The sequence below is a fragment of the Lampris incognitus genome, chromosome 20, assembly GCF_029633865.1.
Source record: "Lampris incognitus isolate fLamInc1 chromosome 20, fLamInc1.hap2, whole genome shotgun sequence".
In the NCBI taxonomy this organism is placed as follows: domain Eukaryota; kingdom Metazoa; phylum Chordata; class Actinopteri; order Lampriformes; family Lampridae; genus Lampris; species Lampris incognitus.
The window spans coordinates 35,914,886-35,937,248 of NC_079230.1; the positions used below are offsets into that span (position 1 = coordinate 35,914,886).

Genomic DNA, 22,363 nt, shown 5'->3' on the forward strand with positions numbered 1-22,363 from the left:
GATGTTTTCTTTTCTTCCCCTTTTGTATCTGTCCAAGTCAGAGAGTACTGCTGGCATCGTGTGTGGCTGTCACTTCTCCCTCTCGTAACCCCCCTTCTCATCCACCCCTGTATGTCTGTGTTGTTTATCTGTTGTCTTGTTTCACCCCGTTTATGTAAAGTGACTTTGAGTGTTAGAAAAGCGCTATATAAGTTTAATTCATTATATTATTATTATTATTATTATTATTATTATTACTGTTTCAAAGAGTGGGTTGAAGTTAAGATTGACCAACTCTGACAACCTGGGGGAAATATTGACTTCTAAATACGCGATGTTACGCAATGCGCAGAGAGAGCGAGATGGTGTTCAGACTTGCACATCCCAGCTATTAGGGCTGAGTGGTTGAATGGTGGATTTAGACCAGTCAATAGTGTAATCTGAGATTTTAGAGAAAGTGTTAATTAGGTGGATGGTTTCGGGTAGTGAAGAGGAAAGATTTTATAGGTAAAGTAAAATGTCATCTGCATAAAGGCTGATCTTATGATGCGTACTTTTTGTTTGGATTTCTGTGAAGTTTATTTTTTGACGAATAGCTGCTGAGAGTGCGTCAGTGAAAATGGTGAATAAAGATGGAGAGAGTAGGCATCCTTTCCTAGTACCTCTATGTTAAATAAGGCATTGTGATATTAGTCCATTGGTTGTGATCGGTGATGTGTACAGTGTAAGCTTTAAACAGACATAGCCAGGGTTCCCATGCATCCTGAAAAATCTTTACAACCTTGAAATTTATAGACCAGTTTTAGCCAGATTTGTTGCCACTGAGATTGCATATCCGTGCTTAAAATTTGGGAGTCAAATCAAGAATTTGGTGGCCAGTGTAAATTGCATTACACAGGCAATATCCAGGGACCCACACATCTTGAAAAAGCTGTAAAACCTGGAAATTGATAGACTAGACTCTCATTCATGGAAACACGTGGAAAATGCTAAAATTGATCAGTTGTCCTTAAAATAAAATTAAGGTAATGGAAATTAGATTTTATTTTAGCCATTGAGATTGCATATCAGTGCTCAAAGATTTGGAACTGTCTTTATGCATGCTCAATGGTCCAGGCAGGAAAATCAGAAAGTTTAATCAGTTCATCTTGACATGTTTATTGAGAGAAATGTTTCATCACTCATCTAAGTGACGTAACATCTTCAGTCTCAACTGGCTGCAGGTATCCCCACCCTCATAAACAATACAATGGCATAATGACTGAAAACTGATCAGTTTCATATACAAATTATAGTGACCATTAACTAGATTTTCAATGGCAATGTGTACTATTCACAGAGGATTTGGGAATGGCTGAAATCACAGCATTGTAAGATGGTGACAGAGTTTCAGGGATGGCCTTTCCCTCTTCACATAGATGGCCTCTTTGACTCTCCGTTCAAACCAGCGTTCCCCCCTATCAAGGATGTTTACACCCTCATCCTTGAAAGAGTGGCCACTGGCCTATAGATAGGTGTAGACTGTGGAGTCCTGGTCTGACATGTTAGCTCTCCTGTGTTGTGCCATCCTCTTGGCCAGCATATGATTGGTTTACCCGATGTACAAGTCACTGCAATTCTCCCAGCACTTAACAGCATAAACTATATTGCTGTTTGTCCTAGGGGACCCAATCCTTGGGGTGGACCAATTTCTGGCGCAGCATGTTTTGGGGTTTGAAAGCAACTGAGACGTTGTGTTTGGAAAATATGTGTCTCAACTGTTCCGAAATTCCTACTACATATGGAATCACCACTGGTTTACACTTAGGCAGCTGTTGTACTCCTCTCTTCAATTGGCTAGTGCACTGTTTGGGCCACTTTCTGGCTTGACAAATGCCCAGTTAGGATAACCACACCTAACCAGGACCTGTTTAATATGGGATTTCGCCCCTTCCCCAGCCGCTGTTGGTGGGGACGTTGTCAGCTCAGTGGTACAGTGTCCTGATGATTCCTAGTTTGTGCTCCAGTGGATGATGAGAGTCAGACCTTAAGTACTGATCAGTATGTGTTGGTTTAAGGTAAACATCAATAATCAAATGTCCCCCATCACCAATCGCAATTTCACAGGCTAAGAAGGCTAACCTGTCATTTTTCACATCCTCCCTGGTGAACATGATGTGTTTGTCCACAGAGTTAATGTGGTTGGTGAAATGTGGTACATCTCGAGATTTAATCAGAATCAGAATACTTTATTCATTCCCGAGGGGAAATTGGGTTCTATTACAGACACCCACGCTCTAATAACTAAAAACTAACAAGATACAAGATAAGAAAATAGAAACAGAAACAAATAGAAATAAAAGATAAATAAGAAATAGAAATAAGAACAAAATATAGCAACAAGCATGGTGCACATAACGCCCTATCTATACTGCACTACCGCAGCACACAACAAGCAGCACAAACAAAACTCGACAGGGCCAGTCCAATGACCTTTAACTCCGAGTTTCTAACATACTGAGTCTGACGGAGGAGTTATAAAGTTGAATGGCCACAGACAGGAATGACCTCCTGTGGCGCTCTGTGGTGCTTTTCGGCAGAATGAGTTTATTACTAAAAATACTTCTGTGCCCAACCAGCATGTCATGGAGTAGGTGGGAGACATTGTCCATGATGGCGCATAATTTCAACATCGTCCTCTCAGAAACCGCCAGAGAATCCAGTTCCACCCTCACAACGTCACCAGCCTTGCGGATCAGTTTATTGAGCCTGTTTGCATCCGTTACCCTCAGCCTGCTGCCCCAACACACAACAGCAAACAGGAGAGCACTGGCCACTACAGACTCACACCACATCCTGAGCATTGTCTGGCAGATGTTGAAGGACCCCAGCCTCCTCAAAAAGTAGAGACGGCTCTGTTCCTTCTTGTAGAGGGCATCAGTGTTCTTAGCCTAGTCCAGTTTATTGTCTATATACACCCCCATGTACTTGTAGTATTTCACAGTGTCCACACTGACCCCTGGATGGAGACGGGTCGCTGGTGTCATGTCCCTCCTCAGATCAACAACCAGCTCCTTTGTCTTAGTCATGCTGAGCTGCAGATTGTTCTGCTCACCCCACATGACAAAGTTTCCCACCACAGCCCTGTACTCAGCCTCCTCGCCCTTACTGATGCATCCAACTATAGCAGAGTCATCAGAGAACTTCTGAAGATGGCAGGACTCTGTGTGGTAGTTGAAGTCCATGGTGTAGAGGGTGAAAAGGAAGGGAGACAGGACTGTCCTCTGCGAAGCCCCAATGTTGCTGGTCACTCTGCCTGACACAGTGTTGCAAGTGTACATACTGTGGTCTACCAGTAAGGTGTTAACAATCCAGGACACAAGGGGGCATCTACCTGCATTGCTGTCAGCTTCTCACCCAGTAGAGCTGGCCAGATGGTGCTGAAGGCACTGGAAAAGTCAAAGAACATGACCTCTCACAGTGCTTGCTGGCTTATCCAGGTGGGCATAGGCATGGTTAAGCAGGAAAATGATGGCATCCTCAACTCCCAGTCGGGGTTGGTAGGCGAACTGGAGGGAGTCTAAGTGTGGCTTGAGCGTGGGCCGAAGCTGCCTCAGGATGAGTCTTTCCAGAGTCTTCATGATGTGTGAAGTCAATGCTACTGGTCTGTAGTCCTTGGAATCCCTAGGATGCGGCGTTTCAGGCACAGGAACGAGGCAGGATGTCTTCCACAGCATGGGGACCCTTTGAAGTCTAAGGCTCATATTGAAGACATGGTGAAGCACTCCACATAACTGAGGGGCACAGGCTTTGAGCATCCTGGGGCTAACACCATCCGGGCCTGCCGCCTTGCTTGTGTGAAGTATCATCAACTGTCTTCTGACATGGTCAAATGTGAAGCGGGGGGTCATCAGGTTGGAGAGGGTCATTAGTCCAGGAACCCAGGGAGGGGGGAGAGTAGGGCCCCCACTGGAGGCTGGGGGGATGTAAGGAGGAGGAGGTGGAGGGAGGGACAGTGAAGTTTACAGTTGGTGAGGGCAGGCAACAGATGAGACTGCGGTGGGTGGGTGGGTTATTGTGTCAAATCTGTTAAAAAACATTAAGTTCATTGACTCTGTCCAAGCTGCCCTCCACTGCTCTGCTGCCAGTCGGCCTGAAACCAGTGATGGTCTTCATACCACTCCAGACCTCTCACATGTTGTTCTGTTGGAGTTTTTGCTCCAGCAGAACAACACAACACCACCTAGCCATTAAAATTAATGGCTAGGTGGTGTCCCTGGATAGGAAATCAGGGCCCTCTTTTCCGCTTCCTCCATATACAAGTTGGCCACTATAGTTGAGACAGGTGAACCCATAGCACACCCATGCTTCTGCCGATAGTACTGCATGTGAAGTTCTTGAATTGGACATAGCTTCAGGAGCAGACACCCTTGGTCAATTTTAAGGGTGGTCCTATTGCTAAGGGTGGGTTATTTTGTAATTTCATATAGACTACCTCCACTGCTTCATCAACAGGAGTGCACGTGAAGAGACTTAACATCATAAGAGACCATTGTTTCATCCCCCTCCATAATGATGTCCTCACCTTATCCACAACATCCATAGTGTTCTGAATGTGATGTTCATTACTGCCTACCAATGGGTCAAGAACATATGCCAGAAACTTAGAGATGTTCTAGGTCACTGAGTTAATCATACTGACAATAGGATGTAATGGAAAATCCCTGTTTATGTATCTTAGATACACAATACAGACTAGGTGTAGCTTCTCCTGGGTATTATCTATGGTACAAAATTCTGTCAATATAGCGTTGCCCTATTCTAACAGCTTCAGACAATCTATCACCTTTTTCTTTTAACCACTGCCTGGATCACGTTTCAGGGGCTCACAAGTATTCATGTCACTAAGTAACGTTATAACTTTCTCATGATAGTCTGTCTGGTTTAATACAACAGTGCATCTGCCTTTGTCTGCTGGAAGGGCGATGATGTTATTTTCCTTATTTAGAGCTGTGAGTGCATTCCTCTCATCTCTGCTGATGTTGGATGGCAGCACCTTTGCATTGCTGAGGGAGGCTGAAACTTTCGTCCGCAGTTGCTTCACTTCCGGGTCCGTAATGTTTTTTGTTTTTGTTTTTTACAGCTCGATGATTCCATGGCTGTGGTCAGTTCCACTAGCCTCAGTGTGACAGCAGAATTCAGCCCCTTAGCAAGGATGTCTTTCTCTGCCTGGGTGAGTGGTCTGTCGACCAGATTCCTCACCCACGTATCCACATCGCCAGTGTGTGTCTGGTGTCCATCTCTCTGTCTGCTGTTGAGGGCACCATCCGTTGTCTGCTGGTGTCTCTGGCATTCAGCAAGTAGGTTGAAATTATTTTGCTGGCTGGTTTTTTACTTTTCATGTTGTGCTAGACGAGTCTTCTCCATTAACTCAATCACAAATTGGAAAGTGGTCTCATCTAGATGCGACATGAGTCTCAGTTGGATTTGCTCCTATTTGGCTTTCAAAGCATTGATAGTAAAATGAGTTTGTCTCGCCCGTTAGTTCAACAGCTGGCTCTGTGCCTGGATGATCTTGTTAGTTTTGTGGCCCTTGACTGAAGATTTCATTTGCAGGCTCTTAGGTGTAATCCTACTCTGTCTGCACCTGAGGCTGAATCTCAGTTGGTTCCTGTAGTCTGCCATCTTGTGCGCCATTCGCTCATACTCACGTACAAGTTTAAGTTTGCTCATACTCACGTACAAGTTTAAGGCAGTCCTCGCCAACATTAGTCAAAATGTCTCATTTTGATATTTTGACTCATTTTGACTATAGGCAGAAGTATGGGTGTGCTATGGGTTCCCCAGTCTCACCTATAGCTGTCAACTTGTAAATGGAGGAAGTGGAAAAGAGGGCTCTGATGTCCTGTCCAGGTACACCACCTAGCCATTGGTTCAGATTTGTGGACGACACCTGGGTTAAAATTAAATCTCAGGACGTACCACATTTCACCCACCATATTAACAGTCACCAGGGAGGATGTGAAAAATGACAGGTTAGCCTTCTTAGACTGTGAAACTGCAATTGGTGATGGGGGACATTTGATTGCTGATGTTTACTGTAAACCAACACATACTGATCAGTACTTAAGGTCTGACTCTCATCGTCCACTGGAGCACAAACTAGGAATTATCAGGACACTGTACCACCGAGCTGACAATGTCCCCACCAACACAGCGGCTGGGGAAGGGGAGAAATCCCATATTAAACAGGCCTAGGTTAAGTGTACGTATCCTAACTGGGCATTTGTCAAGCCAGAAAGATGCCCAAACAACTTTCAGTCAATTGAAGAGAGGAGGAGTACAACAGCTGCCTAAGTGTAAACACATATTTTCCAAACACCGCATCTCAGTTGCCTTCAAACCCCAAAACATGCTGCGCCGGAAATTGGTCCACCTGAAGGATCAGGTCCCCCCGTACAAACAGAGCAATATAGTGTACGCTGGTAAGTGCTGGGAGGATTGCGGTGACTTGTACATCGGGTAAACCAAACAGACACTGGCCAAGAGGATGGCATAACTGGTGCACGGTGGCCCAGTGGTTAGCGCTGTCACCTCACAGCAAGAAGGTCCTGGGTTCAAACCCCGGGGTTGTCCAACCTTGGGTGTCATCCCAGATCATCCTCTGTGTGAAGTTTGCATGTTCTTCCTGTGTCTGAGTTGGGTTTTCTCTGGGTGCTCCAGTTTCCCCCACCATCAAAAGACATGTATGTTAGGGTTTATACCCCTGTCTGTGCCCCTGACCGAGGCATGGAAAGAAGAACTGGAGTTGGTCCCGGGTGGTGCACAGTGGCTGCCCACTGCTCCTAGCTACACAGCTAGGATGGGTTAAATGCAGAGCATAACTTATCCATGGGTATTAATAAAGTATATCATATAAGTAATAATAAAGTAAATCGATCAAATCAAAAATAACACAGAAGAGCTAACACGTCAGGCCAGGACTCCACAGTCTACACCATCTACAGGCCAATGGCCACTCTTTCAAGGGTGAGGATGTGCACATCCTTGATAGGGAGGAATGCTGGTTTGAATGCGGAGTCAAAGAAGTCATGTGACGAGGGAACGACCATCCCTGAACTGTCACCATCTTACAATGCTGTGATTGCAAGCATTCCCAAATCCTCTGCGAATAGTACACATGGCCAGTGAAACTCTAGATAATGGTCACGGCAATTTGCATATGAAACCGATCATTGTTTTCAGTCATTATGCCACTGTATTGTTTATAAGGGTGGGGGATACCTTCAGTCAGTTGAGACTGAAGAGGTCTAAACTGACTTAAGAGAGCTGAGTGATGCAACATTTCTCTCAATAAACTTTGTGTCCAGATGAACTGATAAATCTTTCTGTGATTTGGAGTTGTGTTCAGTGACCAGCTTCAGTTACATAGTACACTGTTCTTAGGCCTCCACTGAAACCCCGTCCCAATACTCCAGTCTAACCACTAATTCCGATGTCAGCGCTACAGGAGCCTCAGAGCCTGCACTACCAGGCTCAAAAACAGCTTCTTTCCACAAGCTGTTGCCCACCTGAACCAGGCTACCCACTGAATGTCTGTAGATATTTTTAAATATTTTGTACTCCAGCTCTCTTTTAACTTATTTTTGGCTTTTGGTCTTCATGTGTGTATATCTTATACTGTGTTTGCTGTGTTTGTCTGTGTCTTTCTTGCACTGTTTGGTGGAGCCACAGCCCTCATTTCATTTTTAACATGTGCCTGCTCATTGTTTTTAATGACAATACATTGAATTGAATTGAATTGAATCGTCCAACTATTAATTTCCTGCTGTCTTCCTCTTGATGCCCTCACTACTTCCACTCAGTCTGCACCTAATCTGGCCCCCGAAAGACACAGTATTGTACAAATCCAGTTAAGGACAGCTAAAAACAGTTAGTGTGGTTGTTTTGCCCAGAGCATCACATGGCCTCTGTCAGCTTACCTTCTTCCCATAGTGCATCCATTGCCATCTCTTCTACAGGTAAATTATGCACATGGACCCGGCTGTCCAAATGATGTGAAAGAAAACATGACTCATCAGTCCAGGCCACCTTCTTGCATTGCTCCATGGTCCAGATCTTACACTCATGTGGCCATTGCACAGGGGTCAGCATAGGCACTCTAACTGGTCTGCAGCTACGCAACCCCATATGCAGCAACTTGCAATGCACTTTGTGTTTTGACACCTGTCTATCATAGCCAGCATAAACCTTTTCAGTAATTTGAACTACAGTAGCTCTTCTGTGAGATCAGACCAGATGGGCTACCTTTTGTTCCCCACACCCATCAATGAGCTTTGGGTGCACATGACCCTGTCGCCACACATGACCCTGTTCACTGGTTTGTCCTTCCTTAGACCATGACTGTGATCTATATTAATAATATTTAGATTGTATGTTCCAATTCTTTTTAAGTATTGATTGTACCTTTGATCTATTGAGTGTGCAGACATAATTTCACAATCCACTCATCAACTAGTAAAACTAGTAGTAAGGGAGACATAAAAATCTGGGAACTAAATCCTTACCAAGACATTTCTTCACCAATGTGTTTGTAAAGGTGTGTAATAGCATGTATTAAAATGTTGAAATTCAACTCCCGTGGGAAACCTCATAAAAAACTTCAAAGTTGGGGTACCCATAACAGATTTTCAAAAAATCGAAAATGTTTAATTTGGCCTTAAGTAACTTGTGAGGGGTCAAATTAGGGGTTTTTCATGATTCTGAGTTGATTGCAAGCATTAGTTTTTCACCCAAACCACTCCTTGGTGGAAAAACGGTCACACCCACTTTTAGATTTAAATTTTAAGTAGCTTTATTAGTTTATTTCAATATCTTGCATATTACTTAGAGCAAATACTGATCCACTATGTCAAATGCTTCAGGAGTCAATGTCTGAGTCTTCTCCAGACTCAACACCATCATGAATACAATTCTTGCATGTAATGCCTTTACAAACTCCACATGCTGAGATGCATTTGACACCATTCTTCTTGCAGCTATACTGCCGGTTGCTGCAATCTCCATTACAATTACAGCTTGTGAACTGGAGTACCTCCTAAGGAGCCATGGGGTCTAGTGTTGGAACTGGCTCATAACCATGAACACCTAATGTCCACCCATAGTCATTGGGGTCCAAAGACATGCTCTGTAGAAGGATCCAGTCCCGGGTTTGTAGATAGGCACGGAGAGAATGCTGTGCAGCTGCACCCTCTGTTGGAGATAGTCTCTGGTTTGATCAGCCCAGCTGCCGCTTTCTGTGAGAACATGTTGTATTGAATTGCACCCAAAGTAGTACCTGGTGCATGGTAAATGTACTGGAAGATCGCAGTACCAGCCTGAATCACTGCATCCTTAGTAGCTTGAATGTCAAGGAAGATGTCCAAGCTCCTCCTCGGTGAAGGCGTGTTTCATGATGTGCTGATAGATGGCTGCATCGATAAGGAGGTGAGCATGGATTGCCTTGTCAAAACATCCTCCATCCAGGATGTGGTTGGCTGTCGTAGTCCCTGGATAGATCAGCTGGATCAGCTCTAGTAGCCCAGAATCCTCCATGACATTACCCAAGGATCCATGGTAGGACTTTAGCAGGTGAAATCCGCCCAACCGTGGAATGACGGGTAGATTTTCCTGCTTTATGATGTCCACAGCCTTGAGCCAGATGGGGAGATCAAATGTCACTATAGTGACTTTGTCTTCAGAGAGCCGCATGCACTCTTTGAGAGTGGTGAAGATGGTGTTGTGGTCATTAGGGTCACCTTCGATGACTGAGAGGAAGTCGATCTGCGTGCTCTGCTTGGTATCATCTGCATGGATACGCTTCATCCAGCCATTCCAGTTTGAGTGTGGGAACTCAGGATCCTGGGCTTTGATCACCCGCCCTGCTGCCCAGAGTGTATCGCCAGGAGTGAGGAGTGGCTGGTCTTGTGTCACAGAGGAGGAGAGCTCAGCCATGGGAAGAAATGTGATGGTGTTTATCCTTGTCTGTTTCCTGTTGGTGAATGGAAGAATCTTCACTTCAGCTCCCTTCAGGAGCTTAGTTTTGTCGAATGCCTTCAACTTCACACTGTTGACAGCTGCGGTCGTCTGCGGATCTGCCAAAGGTGGTGCTGGGGAGGTGACTTTGATCCAACCCATTGAATGAAAGGGAGTGTTTCCATGAATAGAGACAATGTTTAAATCTATATTGTCTCCAACAAAATGAGTGACTGTATTGTTTGTTTCCCCAACCTCCATGGAGATCACCTGGTCATCACTCCATATTTCACTTTCACTGGCTGTCGTAACTGATAGATCCTCAAGTCCAGCGTCAACCTCAACCTCATCATCTGTCTGATCATCAGTTTCTTCAACAATGGTATCAAGAGTGCCAGAAATATCAGAGATGCCATCTCCGTTCCTGTCATTAAGGAAGCAGTATTTGTAGTTTTGTGTCTCTGAGTATGACTGTGTATCCCAGCCGGTGTAACTTGTTGAGCATCCATTTTGACCCAAATCTATGATCCAGTTGTATGGCAAGCCCCATCTGGTATGGCAATACTGCTGACCGAGGCTGACAGGCCTTTATAAAGTTCTGCCCCCAAACAGGTACTCTTTCGTCTGTCTTCACTATCGGTCTCAAGAACATCTGAAGGCTTTCAGGAACAAGTGCCAGCTGACTATGGATATCAGTCATACTGTGTGCAGTGGGGTATGACTTTGGATCTAGATCAATAGTGGCAATGCCGTTGCATATGAACTTTAGTGCAGTCTTTATGATCTGAGTCTTCTCATCTCAAAGCTCAAGATTAGCATGATGCTCTCGCAGAATGTTGCTGGTGTTATCTTTAAGGCAGAGCACAGCTGCCTTTCTCCCCTGTGATGTGAAATACAATGTGTCACGGTATTTCTCTTCGAGTTTCTTCTTTAGCCATTTCTTTGAATAAGGGAGGCTCTTATCTGGTGACTGGTTAAACTGCTGCAGTTTTTCGTGAACTTGGTCAAGTGTCATCACCCCAAGCTCAAGTTCTAAGTCTAACCATTCGCAGAGTTCATTAAAAACAGCCTCTTGCTCCTCATCCATTTTCTTCTGTCCTCTCTTCCTCTGTCCTCTATCTTCAGTCTCAGAGTAATAACTACCTGTTTCAAAAAGAACTTTGCAGCGCAAATGATACAGGGTTTCTTCTGCTACCAAGTCGTTGATCCCTTCCAGGCGTCCAATGACATCAGTGCCCCAATCGTCCCCGTGACTCCATGCTGTCTTCAGCAAGCTTGTCTTCAGTCTATCTGCAGTCAAATTATCCGGCACTCTATATCTCTTTCTAGCAGCCTCTGGATTATTTGTGTAGAGATGAGCGGGTTGGTTGCAAAGAATGCATACATTCTTGTACAGAAGTTGAACGGACCGTGAACTTGTAGAACTGCATGCAGTAGATGCACTGAACTCAGAGCAAGTGCGTCTTCTCTTCATCTTTGCTGACTCTTTCTTCGCCTTTGATGCATGAGCTGACTTCGTGGTGACCTCGACAAAGTTGTTGTGAAAATCGTTTTTACACTTTATGTGGTACCTAAGCCTTCCTACATTTTGAGCCTCCTTCATACGCTCCAAAATCGTAGAATTTTCAGCTGCTTCTGCATGTGCCAAAAAAGTAGAGTAGCCTTTAGGAGTTGCCTGTGTGAGCCTCTGAGCTGGTGTCTCCAGGCCTTCACAGATGAAGCTATTGAGCATAGGTGGAGGTGTAATGTCTTCATCCATACTGCTACACTATAATGTCCTACAAAGTAAAAAGGGTAGAATATAGGTTATATTAAGTATTTAGTAGTAATATAAGTATTTTTGTGACATTAAAGACAACCTCTGTCATGTGCTGGAATAGTTTCTCTCTAATGTATTCTATTAAGGAGGAAAATAGGAGATCAGCTTTACAGTAACGTTAACTGCAAAAATCTTCTCTAAGACAATACATCACTGTAACCTAGCTAGATAGCTAATGGGGCTGTCAGCTAGCATTTAAGAACATAAAATAGTCAGGTGCAGTTTGGGGTGTGTAATACACACGTGGGAGTTGGCTAACTAACCATGTTACTTACTGTTAGCCAGCTAACAAGTAAGCTAATGACAAATTTAGTGGGAGTTAACGTTAGATAGCTAACCATGTTATTTACTGTTAGCTAACTAACACGTAAGCTAAGTTGACTACTTTTATGTTACTTATGCATATTATCAATGCAGTGACATGAAATATTTCAACTTCTTAAAAAAAGATGTAGATAATTCTTACATTTCAGAAGTAGTTTGTTGTGTCCGTCAATGATCAACATAAAAGAAGGTTGCAAATGGCTTCAGCATGTCTGGCACTAGCTAACTCCAAACTTCCTCACTTTGAGTGCCAACCAACTACAACAACTACCACTAAACAATAATTAGACCTATTTACCATGGCAAATAATAATAAAAAAGAAACTAATTAAGCAACTTTTTAATTTACATGTACCCAGCAGTGGGAAGGGGGTGGGGGGTCTTGGGAGGGGGGGGCTGCGATGATTAGGAAAAGTGTGTGTGGCTGTTTTTACACCAAGGAGTGGTTTTGGTGAAAAACTAATGCTTGCAATCAACTCAGAATCACGAAAAACCCCTAGTTTGACCCCTCACAAGTTATTTAAGGCCAAATTAAACATTTTTGATTTTTTGAAAATTGGTTACGGGTACCCCAACTTTGAGCAGTTTTTTACGAGGTTTTCCACTGGAGTTGAATTTCAACATTTTAATACACGCTATTACACACCTTTACAAACACATTGCTGAAGAAATTTCTTGGTAAGGATTTAGTTCCCAGATTGGTCAAATATCTGATAAAATGTCCTTACTATAGTGATATGCCGTGGTGAGCTACTTTGTCAATTAGAGGAGTGCCCATCATCTTTAAACTAGACACGGGTGCTGACGCTAGTGTTCTCCCTCTAGAACAGGTCAGAAAACTCCCAGGCAAAGTATGCCTTAGCCCCACAAACACCAGTATTAAGAGCTTATGGAGGTAACCAGATAAAGCCAGCCGGTAGCACCTACCTGAAATGCAGTACTGAGCGAGCAGAGTGAGTCCAAGCTCCAGTTCTATGTCATTAAGCAGTCAGCATCTCCAATTCTTGGAAGAGCAGCCTGTGAGGAGTTGAACTTGGTCAGGCGTGTTGATGAAATCAAGGAGAGCTCACCTGCAACCAAAGAAGAGCTGGTGAGGCAGTATCCAGAGGTGTTCCAGGGGCTTGGGGAGTTCCCTGGTGAGCATCATATTCACATTGACCCAGAAGTGACCCCCGTGATCCATTGCTGCAGAAAAATCCCATTTGCCATGATGGACAAACTGAAAAAGACACTGAGTCAGCTGGAAAAAGCTGATGTCATCACTCCAGTAACAGAACCGACACAGTGGGTGAACAGTCTGGTAATAACTGAAAAGAAAAATGGCTCAGTCAGTCTTTGCCTTGATCCTCGAGAGCTGAACAAAGCCATCAGACGACAGCACTACTCCATACCGACAACTACAGATGTCCAAAGCAGACTGTCTGGCAAGAGAATATTTACCATACTCGATGGAAAAAATGGATACTGGCAAATTAAGCTGGACAGAGCATCATGCACCTTTAACACGCCATGGGGGCGTTACAGGTTCAACCGTCTCCCATTCGGTATAAAATCAGCCAGCGAAGTCTTCCAACAGAAGAACAGTGAAACATTTGGTGACATTGATGGTGTACAGGTGATAGCCGGTGATATGATCATCGCTGCAGCTGATGAGAAGGAACATGCCGAGATACTGCACAAGGTAATACAGAGAGCCAAAGAGATGAATGGACGTAGACCTCCCTGTTGGTCTGGCCCTGCCCCCACGGCAGGGGCGCCCCCCGGCCCTGCCCCCCTCCCCCGGCGAGCTGCCCCCTGCTTCCCCAGCCCCTCCCTTTCCCCGGTCCAGCTGTGAGGACTCTGCTGCTTTGCCTGCGGTTAACCAGCCCCCAGCTACTGTTCAGTGGAGCCGTTGGGGCAGAAAGATCCGCCCCCCTCGCCACACTGACTTTTCGTATTGAGGCAAATTCTGGTGGGATGTGTCTAGTCATTATGGGGATACATAATTCCCCTTATTGAGCTAGTAGGAACGTTGGTTTACAGCTGCTGTTTTCTCAGTTCGGGTTTGCAGTAATACACTTCCGCTGCGGGGGCTTTTGTTGTTGTTGTAATGGTGGAAGGAATAAATGGTGCACGTTGTGTAGCCGAAAGAGAAAGTTGTCATGACTCCTGCTTGAGCCCCTCTACAACAGTAATGTCAGTGTCACTGAGCAGCCACCTCCAAGCGAGCCTGCAGAACCACATGTACATGACGCGACATGAAATGTGGAGCAACCAGTCAACTGTTCAGACACACAGGTCCAACACACCAGAAGTGGCAGGCTGGTAAAGCAGCCTACCAAATTCAGTGATTTTCAAATGGGCTAACAGTAAAAGTTATGCTCCTACGGAGGGTCATATGCTAGAACCCTCTGACCCCGTTGACAGTGTACAAAGACTGGGTACAAAGAGTGTACAGAGTTCTTAAGAAGAAAAGAAAAAAAAAGAAAATGTAATGAATGTCTAGTATGAACAATGAACGTATGAAGAATGTAACATTGTACTGATGTCAGGAATAGATATAGTAAACATTCAAAGACAGACCTTTAAACAGTTCATAGGGGTCTTGTGGACAGTGTTATAGCTCCGTTTTGAAGTTTAAGAAAAGACGAACAAAGGCATTTGTTTCTTAATGCAGTAAGTTCAAACTGATAGATAGTGGAACAAACAAGTCTATAATGTGGTTGATTTGTTTTTAGTTCTGCTAGAAAAAGAGGGATGTAGTGTATGGGTTTGAAAATATTAATGTAATACGGTGTAATATGGTGGTGAGCCTATACTATAGGTAATACGACGAGAGGCCCGTAGGCGTGCTCTCAGGCGGATGTACGTAAGCAGAACTGAAGTCGGTTGGGATACGCATGCATGGTTGTTGTTCTTTGTTCCTGAATAAAGTTAATAAAAAGGACTACCCGCCAGTCTCCTCATCAGTATAAACCACAATACCTCCATTGCATGAAGGTCGCACCAGTATTTTTTTTTTGTTTTATTTTCTAATGTCACTTTCTTTTCTGGCCTGTTGTCCTTCATTAGATCTTATCCTTTTAGTTTCCTCTGAAGGCTGAGGCTGTGGAGCCTCACCGATTAGTAAAACGCATCACTGCTTGTATACTTATAAGATTTTCCAAAAAATAAAATATCAGTCCTGTCTGACTAGATAGTCTGGCAGAGGGCTAGAGGCAGAAACAGGTAAAACCAGAGTGGTAAAATCCACCAAGTGATTGCACATAAGTGGATTTTATCTTGAAGCTTATCAACAAATGTATTAAATAGAAAATGTGATATTTAAGAAAGAAAGAAAGAAGAAAGAAAGACACTTCATACGATGACATTCATCCTCTGCATTTAACCCAAACCTATGGTGTGGGCAGCTGCAGCACCAGGGGACCAGATGCAGTTCTTCTTTCCGTTGCCTTGGTCAGGGGCACAGACAGGAGTGTTGACCCTGACATGCATGTCTTTTATTTACTATTAAAATTCTACAAAGCTGGACTCAAACACTCTAGAGGCAATGACTACTAAAGAATAAAAGCCTTGACATTTTTAAGCACCCCCTTGTGAGTCAGGACAGTTGGAATCATCCTCACCTCCTACTCACAGTACCTCAGCAAGCAGCCAAAATGAAGTTTCTTTGCAGAAATATTGGACACAGGAGCTCCGCAGTTCTAAAGAACTTTAAAGTAGAGGCACTTCTGTCCTCAAATACAAAGGGGCGAGCTGAGGTGATTTAAGCTTCTGATAATAAAGCCCCCAGGCTCCTCCTTATGGAACTGTACATGGTATGACAAATTAGGATGAGACAATGAGCCATCAGTTCATTACTTATAATAAATGCTAAACTAGTATTCTCTGCTCTTTTTCCCTAGCTGCTGTTGGCTGGGGCTGTGCGGATTGCTGACAAGGTGGAGTCAGGAAAGACGTCAGTGGTGGTCCACTGCAGTGATGGCTGGGACCGTACCTCTCAGCTCACATCATTAGCCATGCTGATGTTAGATGGCTACTATCGCACTCTCCAAGGGTTCCAGGTCTGAGATAGATGAAATGAGGACAACTCACAAAAAAAATCTCATTTCTTCTTCTGTCTAAAATAGTCATTTGCTCACCTTCTTGTTTGTTTTCAGGTGCTGGTGGAAAAGGAGTGGATCAGTTTTGGACATAAGTTTGCTGCTGTGAGAAATGGATACTGGGTGGGAGGGATGGAGCACACACTAGCATAGAAGCAGAGCAGCAAGTCAGATAACTTTAGTCTAGTGCTGTCTCTGACATACACAGGAAGCGCTGGCTGATGCCTATCAAATACGAAAACCACTGTATTTAGCACTGCTCTGCAAAGCCAGTAAACACCTTTTCCCAAAGTAAGTACGAGTTGCTGTGTTAGTGCCTGGGAATAGGTCAGTGTTCTGGGAATTTGCAGCTCATAGACATGTACCAAGTCAAAGCTAGATGCTGCTGGTATGGGAACATTGAATTCAAGTGTTTCTGATGCACGGAATACCAGTGCCGGGTTAGTGGTTGGGTTGCCTACATAACATGAATGTCTGTAGCATCTTTTCATGTGTCATACTATACAATAATGTGTTTTTCAGCGTGTTGGTCATGGAGATGAGAACCATGCCAACTCAGAGCGCTCACCTCTGTTCATACAGTTCATTGACTGTGTGTGGCAGATGACACAGCAGGTAAGTTATTTTAAACAAAATGTTACTTTTTTTTAATCTTCCTGAGCTTACATAGCAATTGAAATAGAGGTATGCTTTTGCTTTAAGTTTTTAAACCCATTATTAATTCAAACAGATAACTTTAACATATTGGAAGAGTCACATTATTTGTCATATATTTACAAACTTATTCCAGAGGTGAAAATGTCTGAAGTGTTTCAAAGCATTTTATTCACCAAAACTGTGGCAAAAATACTTTGGCAAAGGGTACCATGGCAGTTTTTGAATGGGCCATTTAATCAGTTCATTCAGTGCTTGAAGTGGCCTGAAGTGGACCGTTACACCATACCAGTACCACCATACCAGTACATCACCCATTTGTCCTTATGAGTACTGGGACTTACTCTTGTGTACCACCATTCCTCATAAGCACAAACAGTGTTTATTCCCCACCACTGACCAGCTCCCTCCCTCACACATCACTGACCAGCTCCTCCCTCACACATCACTGACCAGCTCCCTCCCTCACACATCACTGACCAGCTTCCTCCCTCACACATCACTGACCAGCGCCTCCCTCACACATCACTGACCTGATCCCTCCCTCACACATCACTGACCAGCTCCTCCCTCACACATCACTGACCAGCTCCCTCCCTCACACATCACTGACCAGCTCCCTCCCTCACACATCACTGACCAGCTCCCTCCCTCACACATCACTGACCAGCTCCCTCCCTCACGCATCACTGACCAGCGCCTCCCTCACACTTCACTGACCTGATCCCTCCCTCACGCATCACTGACCAGCTCCCTCCCTCACACATCACTGACCAGCTCCCTCCCTCACACTTCACTGACCTGATCCCTCCCTCACACATCACTGACCTGATCCCTCCCTCACACATCACTGACCAGCTCCCTCCCTCACACATCACTGACCTGCTCTCTCCCTCACACATCACTGACCAGCTCCCTCCCTCACACATCACTGACCTGCTCCCTCCCTCACACATCACTGACCAGCTCCCTCCCTCACACATCACTGACCAGCTCCTCCCTCACACATCACTGACCAGCTCCCTCCCTCACACATCACTGACCAGCTTCCTCCCTCACACATCACTGACCAGCGCCTCCCTCACACATCACTGACCTGATCCCTCCCTCACACATCACTGACCAGCTCCTCCCTCACACATCACTGACCAGCTCCCTCCTTCACACATCACTGACCAGCTCCCTCCCTCACACATCACTGACCAGCTCCCTCCCTCACACATCACTGACCAGCTCCCTCCCTCACGCATCACTGACCAGCGCCTCCCTCACACTTCACTGACCTGATCCCTCCCTCACACATCACTGACCAGCTCCCTCCCTCACACATCACTGACCTGCTCCCTCCCTCACACATCACTGACCAGCTCCCTCCCTCACACATCACTGACCAGCTCCCTCCCTCACACTTCACTGACCTGCTCCCTCCCTCACACATCACTGTGTTCTGTTGGTACATGGCAAGTCATGTTAGTGAGCCCTCGCTGATCGGTATAGACTTCATTACGCGGCCTGTATAGTGTGGTAATGTATAATGTACACCACATTATACGTATATAATGTACACCACATTATACATTATATGTATATAATGTACACCACACTATACATTATATTTATATAACATACACCACACTGTAGTACATTATATACATATAATGTATGCCACATTATATAATGTGCACCACATTACACATTATATACATATAATGTATAATATGGTGTACATTATATACATATAATGTGCACCACATTACACATTATATACATATAATGTATAGTGTGGTATACATTACATACAGTTCCACAGTCTGGCCCGCTGCTTCCCTGCTCTTCATTTTTACACAATTCCTTGAGGAAATATAATTGTTATTTTGTATTTAATATATATTCCATTTTAATGCTTGAGCCTTTTTAAGCATCTTATCTCCACATGTTTAGTGCATGCCAAATTCATTGTCCTGTTTAAAATCTAAAAATGTATCTTCAGAGGAGCACTTGACTAATCCAGTGCCAGAGGTGACATGAGACACCGATGTCTTTACACAACACATTTCTGTTTGCAAAGCACAGTGGAAAATTGCAATTTTGGCTTGTTGTGCTTTGTTTTTTTGTTTTGTTTTGTTTTTGTTTTTTATAATGTGGTGAAAAAATATCTCTGTTTGGATGAAGGACCAGACATACACTCTCTCACACCTGAGACAGTGTACCATAGTAGAACAAGACTGTGATCAGGAGTCTGCTTGTTGGCCTACCGTTGACAATTGGAAATTCACATCCTATTTTCTTTTTTTTAATTATACAGAAATATGTTTTGTGAACATACCAGTAGTTCTCACTATCCCTTATTTAACTGTAGAAATTCCACATTTGAAACCCAAGGGTTCGCTGTTACGCAAGCTAACAAGGACAGTACTGGCACTTATTCTTCCCACTGCAAGCACTGAGCTACAACACCAGACTGATAAACTGTAAAAACATGTAAAATGAAGCAATTTAAACCATATACATATATTTTTTAATTAATTAATTAATTTATTTGTTTTTATTGTAGTTCCCAGCAGCCTTCGAGTTCAATGAGCTTTTCCTCATTACCATCCTGGACCACCTCTACAGCTGCCTGTTTGGTACATTTCTCTACAACAGTGAAAAAGAGAGGATTGTCGAGGCATGTATCGTTCTTGTATTAATGATAGTTATGGATCTTAAACACATTTTATTTTGTGGTTAACTGAATGCCCTTTAGATTGTTATTTTTGTTCAACAAACATTTCACACATGTTCTACACTTGCACATCCGTTTCCTTAAAAATGCTTATTGAATTTGTTAGCAGTCATCAGCACGTTCGCACAACGAGCTCATTGGGAGTATTTATCTGAATTTTGGTTCATTTGAACATGTGTGACCATAACCAACAAGAGCAGGTGGTCTTGATACCCTTCCAAATGAACTCTGGAGTGGTTCCTTTGCATTAAGAGTACAACCAGACGCAATTCAAATTGATCGGATATTTATAATAATAATGATAATAATTGTATTTATATAGCACTTTTCTAAAACAATGTTACAAAGTGCTTCACAAAAAAATAATAAAACCAGACAAGGTAAAAATAAGAGTACGACCAAATAAGTAAGAGTAAAAATAAAAAGTGTAAATAAAAACAAATATCAAACATTTGTAAAAGCTTTCATAAAAAGAAAAGTTTTACGACGAGGTTTAAAAGAAGCTGGAGACTTGGTCCGTCTTAGCTCAACAGGAAGAGTGCTCCGTAGTGTGGGGGTTCTAACGGCAAAAGCCCAACCACCCTTTGTAACAAACTGAGACCTGAGAACAACCAGCAGGGCTTCATCTGCAGCTTTTAATGGTTGATGGGGTGTATACCAAGTCAATAAGTCACAAAAGTATGAAGGCGCAAGACCATTCAAAGCCTGGAAAGCGAGCAGTAAAATTTTAAAATCAATTTGAAATATAACCAGCCAGTGTAGGGAGGCAAGCACAGGAGTGATACGGTCATGCCTCCTTGTCCCGGTAATGAGCTAAGCAGTGGCGTTTTGTACCAAATGCAGATGGTGGAGGGAGCCCTTGCTGATTAGTCAAGCCGAGAATAGATAAAAGCATGCACAACTTTTTGCAGATCGGCAATTCATAAAAATGACCTAATTTCACTCTGTAGACCCACCACCCGCGGGGATGAGCATTAGAGTAGGGTGCAATGCAGGCCAGGCAGCAGGCAAAGGCGGGGACTGCCAACTTCTGGCATCGCAGATTGGTCCTCAGGATGCGGAACGTCACCTCTCTGGCATGTGAGGAGCCTGAGCTAGTGCGGTAGGTGGAGCAGTACCAACTAGTTATAGTTGGGCTCACCTCCACACGTAGCATGGGCTCTGGAACCAAATTCCAGGAGAGGGGCTGAACTCTTTACTTTTCCGGGGATACTCACAAGTCCCCAGTTGAGCACCATGTTGGAGTTCTCCCCGAGAAATGAGAGGGTCAACTCTATATGACTGAGTCACTGGGAGGAAGACTCTGACTGTTGTGTGTGCTTATGCACCGAATAGCAGTTTGGAGTACCCAGCCTTCTTGAAGTTTCTGGGTGGTGTTCTGGATAGGGTTCTGCCTGGGGACTCTATAGTTCTGCTGAGGGACTTCAACGCTCACATGGGCAATGATGGAGAAACCTGGAGGGGTGGGATTGGAAGGAATGTCCTCCCTGATTGGAACCCAAGTGGTGTCTTGTTATTGGACTTCTGTGTGAGTCATGGATTGGTCATATCAAACACCATGTTCAAAAATAAGGTAGTTGATAAGTGTACTTGGTACCAGAACACCTTAGGCCGAAGATCAATGAAAGACTTTGTGGTCGTATCATCAGACTTGCGGCTGTATGTTTTGGACACTCGGGTGAAGACAGGAGCAGAGCTGTAACTGATCACCACCTGATGGTGAGTTGGATCAGATGGCGGAGAAGGCTGCCAGACGAACCTGGCAAACCCAAACACGTAGTGAGGGTGAACTGGGAATGACTGGCCCCTGTCCATGAGGTCTTCAGCTCCCACCTCTGGAAGAAGTTCTCGTGTATCCCGAATGAGGCTGGGGACATGGAGTCTGAATGGGCCATGTTCAAAGCCTCTGTTGCAGATACGGCAGGTAGGAGCTGTAGGCATGAAGTTATTGGTGAATGAGAAATTTTTCGGACAACTCAACATCAGGTTCAAAAAAAGAAGTGGAGGGACTATTAATAACAGAATCAATTACCCTGAAGAGAACTTCAGGATTGTAGTTATTTCTTGATATTAGTTCAGAGAAGTACGTTGATCTCACAACCATATGGTAAATTAACATTTGGTTTTTAAGGGTGTTATGTGCTAATTCGGACTTGTTGACCTTCCATTGGCGTTCTGATTTTCTACAGAGTCTTTCAAGGGCATGAGTGTAATCATTCAGCCAGGGGAGGTTATTTGATTTTTGTTTCCTAGTTTTAAACGGTGCAACTTGGTCGAGGATGGATAGGCACTGATCATTGAATGAATTTAATAGTGCATCTGGATTGAGAGGGATAAAGAGGGATTAAAGGATGATGAATTAAAAGTGATTCGCCGTAGGTGAATCGCTTTTAAAGATGATTCATTGTAGGTGTTGTTGAGAATCACCTTCGTGGTCCTCGTCCCCGGGTCCGTTGATGTGAAGAAAACAGCCACCACATCTTAGGAGATTAAAATGATTTTATTGAGTACAGATCTGGAGACACACTGCCAATCCGTCGTGTGTGTCTGACTTCCTTTGTGTGTGAGCTTCTTTATATGCTAAACCTCCCTTGTTCATTCATCACACATGGCCTTGATTTTCCTGTCCAATATGTTTGGTCAATGCACCCTTTCATGGTTGAGCTTTAGGGAGGGCTCATCCTGTTTGGACCTGCAGCTCTTAGCCGGGGGCCCTCCTTGCACCAGACACGGTATCTCTCCCAAGGCCCCAGGGGAGGGCAACCCCCTCCCCTACCCACATTCAGT

General features: G+C 44.2%; 1 protein-coding gene across 2 annotated transcripts in view; it reads left to right on the forward strand.

Annotated features, from left to right (window-relative positions):
- Window positions 1–22,363, forward strand: part of mtmr1a (myotubularin related protein 1a) — a 277,755-nt gene that overhangs the window by 229,896 nt on the left and 25,496 nt on the right. For both annotated transcript variants that reach the window (XM_056299990.1, XM_056299991.1), the window contains 4 exons: window positions 16,000–16,158; window positions 16,255–16,302; window positions 16,720–16,812; window positions 19,406–19,519. In XM_056299990.1, the coding sequence (XP_056155965.1) occupies window positions 16,000–16,158; window positions 16,255–16,302; window positions 16,720–16,812; window positions 19,406–19,519 (414 nt within the window). The remainder of the gene's footprint in view (window positions 1–15,999; window positions 16,159–16,254; window positions 16,303–16,719; window positions 16,813–19,405; window positions 19,520–22,363) is intronic.